The 21351-nt window shown below is 40.4% G+C and overlaps 1 protein-coding gene across 5 annotated transcripts in view; it reads right to left on the reverse strand.

Moving 5' to 3' along the window:
- Positions 1-21351, reverse strand: part of efr3a (EFR3 homolog A (S. cerevisiae)) — a 195527-nt gene that overhangs the window by 84525 nt on the left and 89651 nt on the right. For all 5 annotated transcript variants that reach the window (XM_048528934.2, XM_048528933.2, XM_048528932.2 and 2 more), the window contains one exon: positions 8886-9023. In XM_048528934.2, the coding sequence (XP_048384891.1) occupies positions 8886-9023 (138 nt within the window). The remainder of the gene's footprint in view (positions 1-8885; positions 9024-21351) is intronic.

Consider the following 21351-nt stretch of genomic DNA (forward strand, 5'->3'; position numbering starts at 1 on the left):
TGAGCTACAAATCTTCTCAAAACTCGCCAGAAGAGGGGCTGTTCCACGTAACCTACAAAGAGGCAAGCATTGCCATGGCCACCCGCTTTGTCTGGAGGAAGTGGTAGGAATTGAAAGAGAAGCTGTTGATGATGAGGACAGGTTCGGCTAAGCAGATGAAGGTGTCAGTGGAGGTGGACTGGTCGGGCCTGTGCAACAAGAAGAAGCAGAGGGCCTTTATGCTATGTACGTGGGGAATGCAGGTGTATAGGGACTAGACATTCATGGTGAAAATGAGGTGTTGGGGACCGGGGAATTGGAAGTTTTGGAGGAGGTGGAGGGCGTGGGTGGTGTCATGGACATAGGTAGGGAGTTCCTGGACCAAGGGGGAGAAAATGGAGTCGACATAAGTGGAGATATGTTAGCTGGGCAGGAGCAGGCGGAGACAATGGGTCAACTTGGGCAGTTGGGTTTGTGGGTTTTGGGAAGGAGATAGAAGCAGGCAGTGTGGGGTTGGGGAACGATTAGGTTGGAGGCTGTTGGTGGGAGGTCACCTGAGGTGATGAGGTTTTACATGGTCTAGGAGGAGATGATGGTTTTGTGGTCAGGTGTGGGGTCATGATCAAGAGGGTGGTAGGAGATGTGTTGGTGCCTGGCCTTGATGTGGAGGTCAGTGCGCCGTACATCTGCAACTCCCTTATCTGCGGGTTTTATGGTGAGGTTGGGGTTGGAGCAAAGGGAGTAGATGGCTGCAGGTTCTGTGGGGGAAGAGGCTGGAGTGGGTGCGGAGGGGTGTAGAGGTTGAGGCGATTTATGTCATGATGACAGTTGGAGATGAAGAGGTCGAGGGAGGGTAGGAGGCCTTGGGGTGATGTCTAAGAGGAGGGCTTGTGTTGGAGGCAGGAGAAGGGGTCAGTTGAGGGAGGGCTAGGCTCACGGTTAAAGAAGCGTGCGCAAAGTAAGGTGAAGTTTTAACTTTTGTTCCAGCCAAATCGTTTCCTGGAGCATACATGACTGTTTACTACTTCTACTTTTCACAGCTCCAGAAAACAAGTCACACTCTAGCTTCACTATTAATAATGGTATTGCGATATACTCTTCACTTATCCTGTTTAATAACATTTCTGCTTTCATTTTATTCTGTTGGGAAGGAGAAAAACCAGATCGTTCTCCAGCAAAAGTTTGAATAGCTCCTGTGCCTCTTAATACATTTATGGGTTTAGCTGTATCATTTGGTGAAAAACCAACTTCATTTTTTGATAAATATCTCTCATCTAACTCATTCACCTCCAATGCATTCATAGCAGTTTTTACTTCCAGTTTCTTGGTTGTAATTAAATATACAATTTAATTAGGTGTGTATTCCTTTTAAATTTCCTTTTTAGACCCTTCCTTCACCCTTTCACCTCAAAGCTGAAACTTAGACAGTTGTAGAAGATACATGAAGACAATGGAGAAACAATAGCATCATTTGCTCACACAGTCACCCACCAGATCAAAAACTGGCACGATTTTGGGAAGACAGCTTATTGAGATTTGCATGTAGTGAGACATCATAATGCACCTGCAGGGTAGCATATTAGTACAGACATAAGCTTATCAAAAGATAAACCCTCAGAAGGCTAATGCTCACCCACTGAAACACTTGGTGTACTAGCAGGTCGATGTTCAAGATCAAACAGTACAGCAATGCTCAGCACAGGGCTTTGCAGCGTTTCAACCTCATCACTGTCTGTGCTAGTTTTGGTCAACTTTCTGAAAACATTTTGCATCTAACCAAAATGCAATTTTCAACAGTCAATGTCTCATTTTCCACTGCAACACCAACAGAGATCAGCCAACATCTGAACAAGGCACTGGAAAGCTCAGATTCTAGTTATGTGAGCTCACCCATAGCCATGATGGCAGTGTGCTATCAGTGTTCAAAGGGGCATGCAGGATGTTAGAGTCGCCCAATAGCTTGTCCTTCAACACACAGCATAGAGCCCACCCAAGGCAGTTTAGCTGACAAAACAGTGGTTTAAGCACCAAATGTGCGCACCTGGACGCATTTTCTGTGGCAACAGGGCATATGTCATGCTGCCCATTGTAGGGTGGATTGTGTATGACAGTCTAGACCCCACACCATCAGCACTCAGCAACCAGTGTTTACTCTCCGGTTTGTTTCAGAAACACAAATGCAGCTGGCATGCCACACAATTACAGATAAAAGACAAACCAGTAATTGCCATGACATTGGGACTGGACCTACATGATACAAAGTCACATCCCAGCTGGATCTTAGTTGATATGCTACACCTACAATCTGCCATTTGTGCAGAGAATGGAAGACAGTAATCCTATGAACCATGTTTACGTTCTACTTTACTCTCTCTGCCAAAAGGAAATGAAATGTACTCAACTGTTGTGGAATACACAGTTAGTGACTGCCCTTGTGCAACAATGCACAATGGATTCTGAAAATCTGAAATAAAAACAGGTAGAATTGGAGAAACCCAGCAGGTCTAACAACATCGGAGGACAGAGAAACAGAGTTAAGATTTTGAGTCCAAATTTGAATTTTTTTTGAACTCAAAACAATAATCAGTTTCTGTCTCCACAGATGTTGTCAAATCTGTTCAATTTTTCCAGTACTTAGTTATTATTTCAGAATGACTGCTCAACCCGTCTAATTTGTTTGATTCAGCAAATTTCTCCCCGTGCACATTCTGACATTTAACAATGGCATACGCACAGCCAGCACCAGAAATAATGCAGAATAAATATTTCAGAACTGGTATGTTTCCATAGCTGCCATGCTTCCATGTAGTCAACATCAATAAAATGCGCAAAAAACGCATCCATTAAGTAATTTTACAATTCAAGAAGCTGAATAAAACATGGCACATATATTTTCACAAATTTAACTATGAAAAGGTCTGATTCATAAACAGCACTACACTGGGTGCCACAACACTGATTGCAGATTTTGAATAGAAAAATTAGCACTTCATAGCAGTGCTAGCACTGTATTAGGATATAGAACATACTAATAAAACACTTTCATCTAGCTTTATCTTTGTTGTGATACGAACAAACATTTTGCAGATTAAAGCAGAATTCCTATCAATCTTGTCTTGCAGCTTGAATAATTTGGCCAGATTTTTAAAAACTTAAATGTCAGAAGTTCACTCACTGAAAAATAATAACCGATTAAAATTGAATAATAAGCTAATAAAATTAAACTTAAAGGAAATTAGAGATGTTCATAGTTAAATAGCTAGTTCGGTACAGGGGAGTCCAAAACTAGAGGGAATAAGTCTAAAGGTGAGAGGGGAAAGCCTTAAAAGGAATCTGAGGGGCAACATTTTCGACACAGAGGGTAGTGCATGTATGGAATAAGCTGCAAAAGAAAGTGGTAGACGTGGGTACAGTTACAACATTTAAAAGACATTTGGACGGGTACATGAATAGGAAGGTTTAGAGGGGTATGGGCCAAATGCAGTCAAATAGGATTTGTCAGTTTAGGAAACCTAATTGGCATGGATGAGTCGGGCTGAAGGGCCTGTGTGATGCATTGATGCTATTAAACAATGACACTGAAAACTCAATGTGCTTATGCAGATTATGTCACTAGTTAGTTAAATAAATTCCAACTACAAACAGGTTTGTTAAACACTAAGGCCACCGAAAGATATTTCTTTCCTTAAATATTTCTATCGTTGCTTGGGCAGGTTCATCTCACCACAAGTCCCATAACTAACCGTAACTCCACCCTTCACGAAGTCCTTCGTGATTCACTGTCATTGAACATGAAACTAGAGTAAAAACAAAATTACATTTATAATTCTTCACATGCTGAACACGAGCTCAATTAATTAATTAGGAAGGTTTCAGGTGGTAACCACATTCAAGAAAAAGCAAAACCCTGCCGCATTACCATTCAGTACAAAGTTGGGCAATTTACATCCACGAAGGCCACAAACGGCCCTTGGGTGCTTCTAAAACTGGCCTATACTTACAGCAGGGAAAGTTTGCAAGATGAAATGGCGCATGTAGAATGTGCTGAATGAGCATAAACAACTGTTCTGGCATCTGGCTGATTGGTATTGAGAGTTGTGAAAGTAAACCACAGATCAGGAGAGCTTTAATGGAAGCACTTCGAAGCTAAGTGGAGTACTTCCAGGGAAGATGTTTTAGCCAATGTTTGGATGCAGCAGGCAAGTTCTGCTCAGAAGGTGCAGCTGTCATGTTAAATGGACAAGCACAAGTGGAGTCGCAGTGAGAATAGCACAAGGTCAGTGTACATTTAAGATTATTTAGATTGCTTCAGTTTCTATCTGCTCTTTGGTTTTACAAGTATATATACTCTAATTTCAAAACTTCATTTTATTTCACACTTAAGTTTTAACTGCCTTCATGGAAAGTCAAGCCTTGTGTAGCCTTTCAATTTTTCTCTCAATTAAGGGGCTGATTGCTGTTATTGTTGGTGTCAAGAATGCTGACAGTTCAAGGTTTGAACCTGAGTCTGCAATGGCATTGTAATGCACAGAAGAGTACAAAAAATACTTACCTTTTAAAGAATCTCTAAAATATTGAAATTTTTTGCGCATACATCTTGTCAACATACCACATTATACAGTCAGCCACAATTATATTGATACTGACATTCCACACGTCTGGTAAAGTGTAAAGATGAGAGAAGGTTGGATTGTTCCCTTTAGAGCAGAGAAAGTTAAGGGCAGATTTATTACAGGTGTTCAAAATCACAAAAGGGTATTGACTCAAGTGTCAGTAACTAGTGACACATATTTAAGGTAATTGAAAAAGATGCTGAGGATTGAAGAAGTGTAAACTCAAGGCAAAACTCAATCTACAACATTATTATTCAACCTCCAGACAGTGGTGGTAAGGTAGGGACAGCAATAAAAAGGATGTCAGAAATGCATGTAACAAAGGTGATTATCATCTACAAATAGTCAAGGCAAAGAACATGTTCAATAGTGTGGTGGTGAATAAATTCTTGGAGTGTGTGCAAGGTGAGTTTTTAGACCAGTAAAGGAATCAACTAGGGAACAGGCTATTCTGGATTTGGTAATCATCTTGTCTTGTGAGGCCCTTTAAAGGAAGAGTGGCCATAACATGATAGCATTCTTCTTCTTTGAGATAGAAAGTGAAGTGGACCAAACTGACACTATGGTCCTAAACAAAGGAAACAAAGGTATGAGAGATACATTGGCTGTGATAGATTGGGTAACTTCACTGAAAGCTGTGACAACAGAATAATGGCTAATTTTTAAGCAATAAATACATGAATTCCAATGTTATAAATTTATTTCTCATGCAAAACATAACAGAAGAAGTGGTTCTACCAAGGTTGGCAAAGGAAATCAAGATTAGTGATAATGGGAACTGCAGATGCTGGAGAATCCAAGATAACAAAGTGTGGGGCTGGATGAACACAGCAGGCCAAGCAGCATCTTAGGAGCACAAAAGCTGACGTTTCAGGCCTTGATCCTTCATGAGAAAACTCGTCTGATGAAGGGTCTAGGCCCGAAATGTCAGCTTTTGTGCTCCTAAGATACTGTTTGGCCTGCTGTGTTCATCCAGCCCCACACTTTGTTATCTTGAAATCAAGGTTAGTGTTAGACCCAAAGAGGAGTCATATAAAGTTGCGAGAAAAATAGCAAGGTTGAAACTTTAGAGCAGAGTAGGATTCAACAAAAGAGGACTAGTAGATTAAAGAGGGAAAAGTTAAAGAACTGGTACAATTAAAAGCAGACTATAAACATTTCTGTAAATATGTCAAAGAAAATGATTTCTGAAGACAAATATCAGTCCCTTTCAGTCTAGAACTGGAGAACTGATAATGGAGAAAAAGAAATGACAAGTTTATTTATTAAGTAACTACTCTGTTCTGCATTCACAGAAGATGACACACACAACTTCTCAGAAATCCTACAGAAACAAGGGTCTATTGGGAAGAAGCAACTAAAAAAGCCTGCGGGGGGGGAAAGAGTTGGAGAAATTAAATAGGACTGAAAGCTGATAAATCTCCAGGGCTTGATCATCCATATGTCAGAGTACTAAAGGATGTGGCTGTGGAAATAATGGGTCCTTTGGTCAGACATTCCACAATCTATAGAATTTTGGAGTAGTGCAGCAGACTGGATGGTAGCAAACGTAACTCTGCAATTTTTGTTTTGTAAACAATAGAGGGAGAAAACGGAGAATTAGAGACCAGATAGTCTAACATCAGTAGTAAATAAATTACTAGAGTCTAATATAAAGGATGCAATAACAGGACACAGAAAAATAAAACAACAGGCTTAGTCAAAGTTGACAACAATTTACAAAAGGATATTATATTTGACAAATCTTGGTTTGAGAATGTAATGCATAGAATTGATAACAAAGTCAAAGTCAGTAGATGTGGTGCATTTAGATTTCCAGAAAGCTTTTGATAAAATTTCACGTAAGAGGTTATGTGCAACATTAAAGCACAGAGGATTAGTGGAAATATACTGGCATGTATTGAGAACTGGTTAGTTGGCATGAAACAGTTGGAATAAATGTGTCCTTTTTGGCGTGGACGAGTAGGATACAACTTGATTGGTGCTAGGGTGGCCAGCTATTCACATTATGTACCAATAATTTGAATAAGATGATTAACTATAACATTTCCAAGTTTGCTGATGACAAATCTAGGAGGATATGAGAGTGGTGAGGAGGAAGTAAAGAGGCTTCAAGGCAGCTTTGGCAAGTCTCTTAACTCCAGGAAAGATATATTTTCCACAGAAAAAGAGCAGTGAAGGCTCACCAGACATTTTTCAGGGGAAAGAAGAATTTTTCATAAAAACTTAGGTCAATTATACTTGTATCCACTGCAGATTACAAGAATGAGTGGCTCTTTTATTGAAACATATACAATTCTGACAGAGCTGGACAGGCTACAAACAGGGGCTACGTTCCTAGCTTTTTTCTTAGTAGGGAAGGGGATGGTCTGGTATAAAGAGTCAACATTTCAGATACAGGATTGGCTATTTGGGACTGACACAAATAATTTCTTCTATTAGCGGGTGGTGGCCCTGTGAAGTTCTGTACCACAAAGGCAGGAGAGGCCAAGTCACTGAAAATATTTAAGAAAAAATTGGCTTATTAACATGAAAGACATCAAAGAACATAGGGAGAAAGTGGGATTATAGCATTGAGATAAAGGATATGATCGTACTGAATTGCAAATCAGACAAGATAGGTTAAATGACTTACTCTTGCACCTATTTGTTGATCTTATTGATGCATACTGATACTCGGGGTGGGAGAGTGGAGGTGGGGAGGAGAGTGCGTAGCTTGATAGATGCTGGAAGTTTTTCCTTTTAGGATAGGTGAGAATGCAAGTATCAGCTTAAAATTTAGGGGTCTTCAATTTAAGACGAAGATAACAGCAAGCTTCCCCAGCGCTCCCTCCCAAGTAGGTGACCTGTGAAATTCTCTTCCTCAGATAGCAATGAGGGTTGGGTTACTGAATATTTGCAACGGTTGCATTAAATAAATTCCTGATTCATGAGGGAGTCAAAAGGTTATTAATAATAGAGAAGGCAAGTAGAATTGAGATCACAATCAGATCTGCCATCGTGTTACCAAATAATAGAGCATGGTTGAAGGCTGAATGGCCTACATGGGCTTTTAATCCATTAATTCAGATATGCAAGATCACCCTACTCCCCACAAAATCTGTTGATGGCCTCACATTATCTACTGATCTCCCTACATTTTCTTTGCTGTATTCCTCTCGGAGGACCATGCAGCACCATAATGTGGACCACTGTAAAGCATTTATATTGACAGGAAGAAAGTTAACTGCAACTGTTGAAAATCTGGAAGAAAAAAAACCCCACAAAATGCTGCAAGTACTCAGCTGGTCAAGCATCTGCAGCACCCCCACAAAGAAAATCTGAGAATGGAATTTGATGTCTTTGTCAAAGTCAGACAACCAACTGCATCTTTCACAATAAGACAGAATGACCTGAAAGAGTGGGCACAATTACTTGTGTTATTATATGTACTGCAGCATTACCGTAATGCAATTGTCATACAAGTTATATGTTCATTATTAGCAATAGTTACATTTACTGTAGCAATTCACTTTGAGATCTTACAGCCCAGGACATCATATTTTCTTAAAGGCAGATAGATCCCTTTGACTGGTTGCGTATCCCTGGTCTGGTGACTCATTTCAGAGTAGTAGTCAATTTTGGGAACAGGGTATTACTGTTTGAATTGTCAAGTTCATATTTATGCAGATCTCAAACAAGTTGAGACAGTGCTGTCATGTAATTTTAATAGGTAGAGATCATTATAGCGTTACAAAATAAATCATAATTACTTTGCATTAAATATCAGGGTTTCAAACAAAAAAGTAGACAAGCTAGATTAGGTAGGAATGACATTAACAATTCAGAAATTAAAAGTAAAATGTTGAAATAGCAATGAGATGTGCATAATTTAAACTATAATACAAATTATTTTAATGAAATATACCACAATCAAGTAGCTTGCAGCAGATACATTGTTTAGGTCATACATTGAAGCACACAAGTAAAGTCTATAATCATATGAGCTGAAGAGGACTGGAACCTAACAATATGATATTACAACACAAATTTTCAATTATTTTGCCACTTTTCTGCTCATCACTTTCTGCAGCTACATGCTCCACCAGAAAGCAGCTTTCTGCTTTTGCAGGGGAGAAATGAATAAAGATGCAAAGAACAGCAAGAGAGGGTAGAATTAAGGAAGATGAGTGGAGCAGTTTTAAAAACAATTGCAGTGTTATTAAAAACAAAGTGATTTCCAATGCTACTATTTTGATTCTAAATTTTTCTTGAGAAAAAATATTCAATATGTATCTGTTATTTTTGACTTACATTAGAACAGGTCTGATGGCATTGTTCATGTTACCATAGGCTGCACGTCCCAGTAGTTCTCTAAAACAACTCTCTGCTAGAGCAGCAGGGTCCTCATCTTTATCTGCACTTCTTGATATTGAGGGAGGGTTGCTCCGACTGAAAATAAAGATTCACAGCGCATCAAGAACACACTTTAAGTGAATCAACTTTGCAGTGTTGTACATGATCTCAATCTCCGTCTTGTAGTTACTGCTGACACCGAGGAACATGGGCATAGTACAGAAATACGGCATTGAGGTATACAATCAGACATGATCGGGATCAGCACAGCAGCTCAAAAGGCTGGACAGCCTGCTCTTAGTAGAAACGCAAGCATGTTTACAGCACAAAAGAAAGCCATTCCACCCATGGTGTACGTACTACCTCTCTGCTAGAACAGCTCAGCTAGACCCAATCCCTTGCCTTTGCACCAATTATCCAACTGTGTTTTGGAAACTATGATTAAATCTGTCTGTATCACCCTCTCATGCAGTGTATTTCAGGTCCCAAAAGGTTTCCTGACATTGACAAAAGAAACAAAAGCAATCAATCACCTTAAATCAGTGTCCTCTGGTTCTCAACCCATCTGTCAAAGGAAACAGTTAGCCCTTTCAGCTTTGTTCAATCCCCTCAGATTTGGAGCACCTGTGAAAACTCTTCTAATCTTCTCTTCAGCTTAATAAAAAATTGAGGTTGACCAATCTAGCCTTGTTGCTGAAATTAGTCATTCTTGCAAACATTCTCATTCATGTTTCCTACATCATTCCCAATGCTTTCATATCAATTTCTAAAGTAACCTGAACTGGGCACAATAATGCAGTTGACGAACTGAAGTTTTAGAAAGATTCATCACCGCTTGCTTGCTTTTGGAATCTGTCTCTCTATATAAAGTTCAGGATCCTGTATGACTCGTGATGAATACCTCAGGGACCCTTCTCTGATGCATTCCTCATGGCATGCCCCAACAAAAAATTAACTTTCCTTTTCTGAATTTAAAGAAAAGGAGTAACTGCTTATTGATGATGGTTGGGCCAGAATCCCACTTGGCGATCAATCAGCATTGTTTCTCATACAGTACAAATTGTTGTTCCCCAAGAAAATTAGTTTTCTTCCATCAGCCCTGATGAATGTGACGCAAAAAGCTTTGAAAATTCTCTGTTTGGAATGTCCAATTCCTGTATTAGCAACCCAACATTTGCACTCCAAATTGTTTATCTCTCTAATTCTCTTCCAAACTTGCTCCTCTATCTATTCTTTTCACTGGTGGCCCATATCGGATATGCAGTAGTGAACTGATTGTTTCCAATTGCAAGACTTATTAAAATACCTTACCTGAATACAAGACACCAAATATCACACACAGCCCAATTAAATCACAATGCTGTAAACATGCTATTATTAGCTTCTCCTGCTGTTACAGCTGCAGCCACAGCAGCTCAGGAAGGAGAGACAGATGAAGTGTGGAGGAGAATGGGGAGAAAGACATTTTGACTTATACAATTTCCTTTTAGAAGTTTTTCCTTTAACATTGTATTTTTCACACAAGATTGACTATCAAACTGTCTACCTTGTTCTCCTTTCCGTAGTCTGCTTACACCTCTTTCCAAGAGGATCAAAACAAAAAAAAATGGACCAGCAACTGAAGCTGCTGTAACATCTTACTGTTCGCACCACTTCATCTGCTTTGCCATATATACCTGGATAGGCGGGCAAAATTCAACACCTCTAGAACCCCTTTTATTATATTTATACCTATTTCATATATAAACATAAGCTAAAATAGCACAAAGCACAATTCAACCACTCAGGAGGTCTCATCCATGTCCAACACCTAATGCACTCTTCTAGAACTACCATCAACCAGGAGTCAGGAATAAAGCTAATCGTGATTTTGGAATGTCTAAAATAGCTTTACAGTAAGTATTTTTGATTTGTTGACAGTTTAAAATAAGTGAAACATGGTAACCTATTGGCCAGCAGCAAAGTCCCAGAAACAGCAAGAAGATAATGTAATATTTTTAGCACTGTTATTTAGAGAGGTGTATGAGCCAGTACACTGGGAAAACTCTCCTTTCATCACCTTCTTATTCCAACAGCTTAGTGGAATATTCACATCTGCCTGAAAGGGCAGTGTGCATCTTGATTTAATGTTCTTTCAGAAATGACGTTGTCTGAATGGAGTCGAACGTATAACTTTCATTGTGCGGGAGAAGAGGGAAGACACAGACAGAGTGGTGGTTGGGGGGGGAAAGGGGGGAACAAAGACAGAGAGAGGGGAGGGAGCGAGAGGCAGTCATGTGGCATAGAGTGGAGGAAGAAATAATAATATTTCATTTTTAAGACAATAACATTAGAAGAATTGATATTCACACAGATTCCAAAAGGAAGGACAGCCACAAGAATAATATTAGTTCGCATAAACCAATCAGAATTTGATAAAGAGAGGCATGTTCAAAAATAAGTCTCTTCAGGATCCAAAAAATGTCTAATATGGATTTCAAATTGGCACCTGCAGTTAATGATTGATAGCAAAAATGTTTAATTCATCTGTAGTCTACATAAAAACCCTTATCTGTGCAAGAAGTATGCCCTCAGTTTTTTTCAACGGACAGCAAAACTACAGTACAGTGAGTTACTTAATAACACCAGTCGTTATAACTGCATTTACTTTACACAGTACCCTTATAAGTTAGATAGATCTTCAGAGTGAACTGAAGCAGGCCATGTTCAAGTGCAGCAAGATCTGATGATCAGTCTTGATCTGACAAGTAGCAGTGAACATCAGCACCACCCAAATGTTAGGCAATGATCATTTCCAAAAAGACAGAATCTAATCATCCCCCTTTTGACAATAAATGGCACTACCAGTATTGAATTCCCCACTATCAATGCCAGGGGGAGTTAGATTTTACCAGGGACTGAACTGGAAAACCCATATAAATAGAGCAGCTACAAAAACAGATCAAAGGCTCAGAATTCTGCAGAGAGAAGCTCACCTCTTTACAGCCCAAAGTCAGTTCACTGTCTACAGGTACAAGTCAGGAGTGCGATGGAATATTCCCTGCTTGCCTGGATGAGTGCAGCTCCAACAGTCAAGAAATTTGACACCATCATCTAGGACAAAGCAGCCTGCATGATTGGCACCAAACACATAAGCATTCACTTCCTCTACTAACTAACGCACAGTAATACGCACCAGGAGTATACAAGATGCACTGCAGAAACTTTTCAAGACTCCTTACATAGTATCTTCTACACCCACGTCCCTTTCCATACCACCATCTTAAAGTTCCTATCCAAGCCACTCACCATCCTGTTTCTTCAACGCCACTGGGTCAAAATTCTGGCACTCCTTCCACAAAAGTGAGGGTACATACACCAAATGGACTGCAGCAGTTCAAGAAGTCAGCTCACCATCTTTTCATGGGCAGTTAGTGCAATAAAGGTTGACCCAGATGACAACACCCATGACTCATAAGCTTACGTTTAAAAATCCCGTACAAAAAAGAGAACACAACTATTTCTAAGGGCCAGGATATTATTTGGCAGATCTAACATATAAATATCGCCAAATAAATGGAGTCCCAATTAACGTTGCCCAGCTTATACTATTGTGTCTGATACAGTTCTGTATTGCCATTTTCATTTTTTGCATCGTTTGTGTGTCTTGGCAGGGTTCATTGCCATCAAAAATCAGTGTTCGGGACTGCAATGCCTGCATCACAGACATATACCTATGTTCCAGATGTGAAGAAGCCTTACCTCTCTCCTGTTACTGTTTCCCAGTTTCATCCCCGAACATACTCCACCTGGCCTTGTTTCATCAATTTTCTCCAACCCAGAGCTCATAAACATCTGCCAATATCTGGAGGTTAGTCAATCTAAAAGTGATGAAGAATATTCCTTTCTTCTTTTGTTTTAAAGTTAAAAATATAGGAACTTAGCAAGTTCAATTCCAGTAAGTACTGTATTGAAGTCAGAGGATACAGGTACATTATAAAATTTTTTCTCGGCTAAGAAAAGCCCGAAAGAAACGAAGCTCAGTTTTAAAATTGATCCCTATGTGAATCAATGCTTCACTTAAAGTTGTGATTTTCAGAACTCATTCTTAACTTTAAGCGAGGGGACTTAGAGTGCACCTGCACTATCTTAAAAAAAAAACAAGAAACGTGCAACTTCCATGTGGAATTGCTGGAGGACTGTGCATGTTTCTCACTGTAGTTTCAAGAATGTATTAACATAATTGACGTACAGCCGATTACCACATCCCAAAAAAATGAGCACAAAAACTGAACAGTATCTTGTCACTATTTTATTCCTTAAAGAGACAGCAAGAGGTGAAGATATCAACAAATTCAAAAGGTACATGTTTGAGAAAAACATTTCAATCAAGAACTGGTTTCCATCACAACTGAGGAAACCAGCCATACTCGGCACAAATGCAGGCTGTGTTGCATTTTCCAGAAATAATCCTGTTTTTTCCTCTTTTTAGTCAATTACTACTGTGTAATCCACCAGCAAGCATTAAAGAGTAAAGTTATGGAATTTTCTCATGTAATGAATGTTAATATGATAAACTCCAATTTAAGCAAGAGTTCTTTAGCACTGTTTGTTTAAATCCTTAGTTAGCATGGAGTTTGTCAACTATCAGAGACAGTAGGAACTGCAGATGCTGGAGAATCTGAGATAACAAAGCGTGGAGCTGGATGAACACAGCGGGCCAAGCAGCATCTTAGGAGCACAAAAGTTGACTTTTAGGGGCTAGATCCTTCATCACAAACTGGGGAAGGGGAGAGGGTTCTGAAATAAATACGGAGTGAGGGGGAAGTGGATCAAAGATAGATAGAGGAAGATAGGTGGAGAGAAGGTAGACAAGTTAAAGAGGCGGGGATGGAGCCAGTAGAGGGGATTGTAGGTGGGTACAGTATACTAGCGAGTATAGTATACCACATTGGCAGATGTGCAGGTGAACATCTGCTTGATGTGTGAAGTCTTCTTGAGGCCTGGGATGGGGGTGAGGGAGGAAGTATGGGGGCAGGTGTAGCAATTCCTGCGGTTGCAGGGGAAAGTGCTGGGCGTGGTGGCGTGGAGTGGACGAGGGAGAGAGTGATCCCTCCAGAAAGCACACAAGGGTTTGGGGGGGGGGGGGGGGGGGGGGATGGTTTGGGTGGTGGGGGTCGGATTGCAGATGGCGGAAGTGTCGGAGGATGATGTGTTGGATCCAGAGGTTGGTGGGGTGGTACGTAAGGACCAGAGGGATTCTCTTTTGGTGGTTATCGCGGGGATGGGGTGTGAGGGATGAGTTGCGGGAAATGTGGGAGACATAGTTGATGGCATTCTTGACCACTGTGGGAGGGAAGTGCAGTCCTTGAAAAACGAGGACATCTGTACAGGAGTAGAATGGGAGCAGATGCGGCGGAGGTGAAGGAATAGGCGATGGCATTTTTGCAGTAAGGTGGGTGGGAGGAGGTGTATTCTAGGTAGCTGTGGGAATAGGTGGGCTTGAAATGGATATTGGTTTCTAGGTGGTTGCCTGAGATGGAGACAGAGGTCCAGGAAGGTGAAGGAGGTATTAGAGATAGTCCAGGTGAACTTGAGGTTGGGGTGGAAGGTGTTGGTGAAGTGGATGAACTGTTCGAACTCCTCATGGGAGCACGAGGCGGCGCCGACACAGTCATCGATGTAACGGAGGAAGAGGTTTAGGGCCAGTGGAGCTACGGAAATGGGATTGTTCCACGTAACCTACAAAGGAGGCAGCCATAGCTCGGGCCCATGCAGGTACCCACGGCCACTCCCTTTGTCTGTCGGAAGTGGGAGGAATCGAAAGAGAAGTTGTTGAGGGTGAGGACAAGTTCGGCTAGGCGGATAAGGGTGTCAGTGGAAGGGGACTGGTTGTGCCTCCGGGACAGGAAGAAGCCTTTTGGCCAACTGCATGGGGAATACAGGTGTACAGGGACTGGACGTCGATGGTGAAAATGAGGTGGTGGGAACCGGGGAATTGGAAGTTCTGTAGGACGTGGAGGGCGTGGGTAGTGTCACAGACATAAGTAGGGAATGCTTGGACCAAGGGAGAGAAAATGGAATCCAGATTGGTGGAGTTGAGTTCGGTGGGGCAGGAGCAGGGGGAGACAATGGGTCGACCAGGGCAGGGAGGTTTGTGGATTCAAAATCTCCGCTCCCACTACTGCATCCCAAAACCAGCCCAGCTCGTCCCCGTCTCCCTGACCTGTTCTTCCTCTCCCCTCAAGCCCCACCCCCATTTCCCAACTACTAACCTAATCCCACACCCTTGACGTGTCTGTCCTCGTTGGACTGACCTAGCACCACCCACCACTCTTCCCCCCCCCACCCCCACCACACTGACCTCAACTGGCTCCATCCCCACATCTTTAACTTGTCCGTCTCCTCTCCACCTATCTTCCCCTCTATCCATCTTTGATCTGCCTCCCCCTCTCTCCCTATTTATTTCAGAACCCTCTCCCCCTCCCCCACTTGGGATGAACGGGCTCAGCCCGAAACATTAGCTTTTCTGCTCCTAACATGCTGGTTGGCATGCTATGTTCATCCAGCTCTACACTTTGTTACCCATGCTAACAATGCTGAACTAAACCTCCATGCTGATGCAAGGTGGTTAATTCAAGGGAAAGTCTTGCAAAGATTTTAAAGTCTATGGGGTGATTTCAGACTTCTCTTCAATCAAGGAATGAATTGTGCAGTCAGTGAACAGACAATTTGTGAATTGTCAAATAAACTCCTTACATACATAACATTACAAGAGAACACGTTGAACTGTGAAGTGAAGTGAAAGATCTGAGATTTAGCACATATGATCAGTGCTATGAATATATTCCAATCGGAACTGGAGTCGGTGATCCTCTCATTTAAAAAGTAAAAACAGTACAATAGTTCCTGAATCTGGAGATAATGCTGGAGACAAACTGAAAGACAAAGAAAAACAGTCCCACCCTGAAAACCTGAGAAAGCTAGCAGGGTAATTCAACAGTCAATTTCAGGAATTCAATGTGATGGAACAAATTGTCGTGTTTGTCTCAAATCCATTTCTTCAAATAGATACAGATGGATTAGCTACCAAATTTTATCAGGTAGGATCAAATGACTGCAGATGCTGGAATCTGTACTGAAAACAAAAAGTGCTAGAAATCACAGTGGGTCAGACAGCATCCTCAGACACAGCATGCTAACATTTCAAGTCGAGATGGGACTTCCAACGCTTATGTTTTCTATACAGATTCCATCAGATTTTTGATTTGCTAAGTGGTGGAGTAGATATGGAGATAGTTACTGTCTAAAATGATATTAAGCTAAAAGTCAGATTAAGGGACAGAGATTTTGAGAGACTTCGTAAACAGAGAAAATTACTCCCATCATCCAGCACTTTTAAAGTGAAGACTTACTTTGACTCCACTTACCTCTGAGGCAGTATTCTCCTCAATCAAGATAAACAGGATAATGACTCTTAGAGACACCCATTTGATATTTCTGTGACTAGCATTTCAAAATACAACACAGACTTTAAGGCACTGACAGATAATGTGCAGTCATAGGTATCATACAGGTTTGGTATATTGAGCACAAAATAAATAAATCATATACATTTGGTTTTAGATTTACATAGCACTAAAATTAAACAGTTTATTCTACATTTTCTTTGGGGTAGATCCTGAGCAGCACTTCAATTCGAAAGGTGACCCTGCTTTAAAAAGGTTGCTGACCACTGAGCTAAGCTAAGCTAAGCTAAACTAAGCTATCACTGCTACCAGCAAAAGCCGTTGTCATTTTATACTTAAGACATGATAATGATTCTGTGAATTACTAGCTCATTCGGAACCAAATTCAAATTTAGCTTTGGAACATGTTGCACTTAACTCAAAAACAGGAAAGATTCAGGCATTTTGCATAGTGGATCCCCCTACAACACATGTGCTATGCACGAACAGCAATAAAAACAAACAAGTCAAAGTTGAAGATACAATGAAAAGATTCACAGCAACTCAAAACTCAGTTAAATCAGAGTTGTAATAATGGAAAGGGTTTGAAAATACTAAAACTGCAACCTAGATAGTGTGTTCTTTTACTGCCACAATTAACAGCTTTGTCTCTCAAAAAATCTCAAACACTCAGGTCAGTTTTTTAGATTAGATTAGATTCCCTACAGTGTGGAAACAAGCCCTTTGGCCCAACGAGTCCACACCGTCCCTTGAAGCATCCCTCCCAGACCCACACCCCTATAACCCACACACCCCTGAACACTATGGGCAATTATAGCATGGCCAATCCACCTAACCTGCACATCTTTAGACTTTGGGGGGAAACCGGAGCACCCAAAGGAAACCCACACAGACACAGGGAGAATGTGCAAACTCCACACAGACAGTCGCCCGGAGGTGGGAACTGAACCCGGGTCCCTGGGGCTGAGAGGCTGCAGTGCTAACTACTGAACCACAGGCTGCAAGTTTTTAAAAACACAATGATCAAAACTTGCTGCAGTAAATCCAATTATGGATAATGATTACAAGATCCATCACTAGTACGAGGTCCAGATCTCAACTTAAAATCTGACGTTTCAGGCCTAGACCCTCCATCCAAACGGTCAGTCCTAAGCAAGGGGCTCACCTTTGTCCCCCTCCACCCACACATCAACGAATACCAGATCATGTTTGGACATAGAGCAGTCTTTCCGCCACCTTCTGGCAATTCTGGTCAATTTTTGCTCCATTTGTTTTCATTTTTAATTTTGAGAATAAAGCCTAAGCAGACAATTAAAATATGGCATTTTCCTCTCACATTTTCCCAATACTGTTTGCAGTCATAAACATCCATGTTTAGTAGTTTTCAGAAAAGGCACCTCTGATAAACATGGTAATCATAGGATGAGCAATTCTATGACACTGAATATGGAAATTACACGTCAAGTGTAACCACCTTCTCCTAGCAGGGAGAAGCTCAGCGTGAGAGAAATAATAAACAAGCCACTTCAAATGCACCTCAAGGTAAAGACTGGCACACACAGACATCTGGTCTATGATTTACAACACTGCGCTCAATGCAATGTCAGGGTAGGCAGTGCTGTAGTGGTAGTCAGTAGTGTCAGTAGGTTAGCAAACCAGAACTGCACGCTAACGTCCCGTAAATAGAGGTTCAAATCCTACCACAGTATATAGTGAAATCTGGATTCAATAAAAATCTGAAGTTAAATTGGTGACTCTGTGATCACGTAACCACAGCTGATTGTCACAAAGACCGCACAGCTCAATAATGTTCATTTGGGAAAGAAAGCTGCCATCATTACCTTTTCCGGTCCACTTGCAACTCCAGACCAACAAAACTCTTCACTGACCTTGAAATAGCCTAGAAAGCCACTAAAAATTTTGATTCAACCAAGTCAAAAAAAAATGTAATGAAGCCACCCATCGACCTATGCACAGAAAGGAAAATGGCAATTCCAGGTTTGAAACTGTATAGTCTTTACTTCACAATCATGAAGGCAAAATACTGAGACTTCTAACAGCATTTTCATAATCCCTATATCCAAAGGGTGGTAGCCAGCAGTTCAATGTCACAGTTTACCACCACTTTTTTGGGAATAGGAAATAAACTCTGGCCTCACCAGTGATGCCCATATCCTATGGAGGAATTAAAAATATGCCCAATTAAGCCATAGATTATTTTTCAGGCTGTTGCGAATGCTGATAATTGGTATCAATAAGTTACGCCTATGCTCTATTCAGAAAATCCAAACAAATTAAAAATGACATCAGGTGTTCACTAACCAGCCAATCAAGGCATTCTTGTTCAACCATGCAAAATTATGTAAAACAGAACCACACAGACAGAAAGCATGGTCAAAGAAATACTGGTAATTGAGCTAAGAAATGAGGCTTAGCGCTGATTAAGATGGGAAATAAAGAGTTGGCCAGGTATGATATTGAAATTGGAAGCAGTTACAGCAGATGAAGTGAAGTTTTAAGTTTTGCTCAGTGAAAAAGTTCTAGAATTGGAATTTCTAGAGAAAGACACACCAGCAGCAATGAAATAATCCTAACAGTGCTCACAATCCACAATGTCCACAATTTCAGCAGAATACAGATGGTGATCCCCTAAGGAAAAACACTATTACATGCAATCCAAGACAAATTTGATGTGCCAGGCCAAAATACTAGAATTCAATACATTAATTTTCTTCACTTCTGATTCATAAGTCATGCTGTTTGTAATGATATTTGTAGTATTTACAATAGTGTACGTAATTCAACAGCCAAGTAAAAGGCTCATCGATAACATGGAAATAACAAGTGGAGATTTATTATGAGCCAGTTTGTTTAACAAGGAAGAGAAGCTTCTATCATGTTTAGAGAACAAAGACACCTAGTTCTGTGGTAGTTTCACAACATTTATTTTGTGCCAGCCTATCAATTTCATCTGAAAAGTGAAAACAGAATGAAGGAATCACAGTGATAGCCTTCAAATCTAACTAAATGCATCGAGACAGCATGGAAAAGAGAATTATTTGAAGGGAAGTTCAGATGCTAAGTTAAATATATAGTATTAATGTACAGTGCATCAATTTTACAGTCAACTTTAACATTTCAGGAGCCATTTCCTCATTTATGTTCTGGGATTTGCATTGCAAAACCAGGCATGTTGGAAAAGGAACAGATACAGACTGCTGGGTAAAATGGGCCAAATTTCCAGTGTAGCAATCTTTCAGTATTTCAAAGGATCTGAATTCCTAAAGGGACACTAAGTTTTATATCAATAATACTGAACTAATCTTTTGAAAATGCTAATCAAGTTTCAGAGCTTTAAACCATCAATCAAACCTGTTTGCACTCCAGCAAATTCCATAAATATTCGATCATGGTTTTTCCCCCACCTCAGATGTTGAAAGTACATTAGGCAGAATTTTAGAGGAGAGGTGATGACATAATGCAACACTGGACTGTCAATCTGAAGACCAAAAGTAATGTTTGGGGACTGGGGTTTAAATCCTGCACAACAGATGGTATAATTTGAATTCACTAAAAATAAGAATAAGGCAGGAACAGGATAGTGATTGTGGATGATCAGCCATGATCATAATGAATGGAGGTGCTGGCTCAACGGGCCGAATGGCCTACTCCAGCACCTATTGTCTATTGACCATAAATCTATTGTCGACTGTCAGAAAAACCCAGCTCATTTTTCAATAATGTCATTTCAAAAGGAAGCTGCCATCCTTACCTGGCCTATATGCATCACCAGATCCACAGCAATGTTTCTGATTTCTAACTGCCCTCTGGGCAACTAGAAATGAACAATAAATTCTGGTCTAGTCACACCCGTGAGTCAATTAAAAACAAACACTGTGGACTCTACATCTGAACGGGTAGCAAGAACCGCCAAAGATTTTCTTGCCTACACTCTTTCTAATCAAATAATTCAAATTATAATAGCCATTGTGACTTTGAAACAATTTACTCAGACAAGACAAAATAATTTCACGTATTCCTTGCTCAATTTAGGCACTAGGTGAATATTTCAGTTCAATGTTTTTCCATCCTTCTTCCTCTTCAAGTTGCTTATTTGTAACTGAATTCTGGATGACTCAACATGTGCCTTCTCTGAAATTACCTTTTTCTTCTCCAAGATACAAATATTGGACCAATGTTTAAACTATTTCTGACATCTGAGGACTCACTCTTGCATCTATTTCAACTCTTCTACTGATTTCAAATTAAGTCGTGTTGACTGTTGCAATGGACTGAATGACTTCTCTTTCTTGGAATACTTTAGCTACAGGCAGTTATTTTAACTTTTCAGTAAGCACAGAAAAGGTCACTGAGAAACATCATTCATTTAAATTCTAGTCAGATTCTACATACTCTTGGTATTTGTCGAGAGCTGAGACAAGGGTGAAGTTGGGCAAAAGCATACAGGGTGGAAATAGATGATCTTAATGACAGTGAACATTTCTTCATAGGAAGCACATTTCAACACCAAATCTGGCAGCAATGTTCCCAACAATCTGGTTCAGCCTCAGCCACAGCTACAAAGGATTAGTAACTGAGGGAATAGTCTTTGGAACTAACATCAATATCTTAATGTGTTCCAGACAACTAATTGGAAGAAATCTCTACTTATGCAGTACAGGTTTTGGACAAACACTTTGACAATTCAGAGACATGATAAGCTTGACAGTGATGGTTGAGATACAAGGCTGGATGTCATTAGCACGCATATATTTGAAAAATACACCAGTTTCCATGTCAGTTGTAGATGAGAAGTAGGAGGGCGCCAAGAATAAGTGTTACTGGTGAATTCTGTTCCAATGGACTTCTGCTTTTTAGTGATATTTCAGTGAAATAATACAATTGTCTGCATCTAATGATGCCTTGCTCAATTCTATAAAAATGCAAAGTAGTTTAACATTTCTGCTGACATACTT

The sequence above is a fragment of the Stegostoma tigrinum genome, chromosome 5 (assembly GCF_030684315.1).
Source record: "Stegostoma tigrinum isolate sSteTig4 chromosome 5, sSteTig4.hap1, whole genome shotgun sequence".
NCBI lineage: Eukaryota > Metazoa > Chordata > Chondrichthyes > Orectolobiformes > Stegostomatidae > Stegostoma > Stegostoma tigrinum.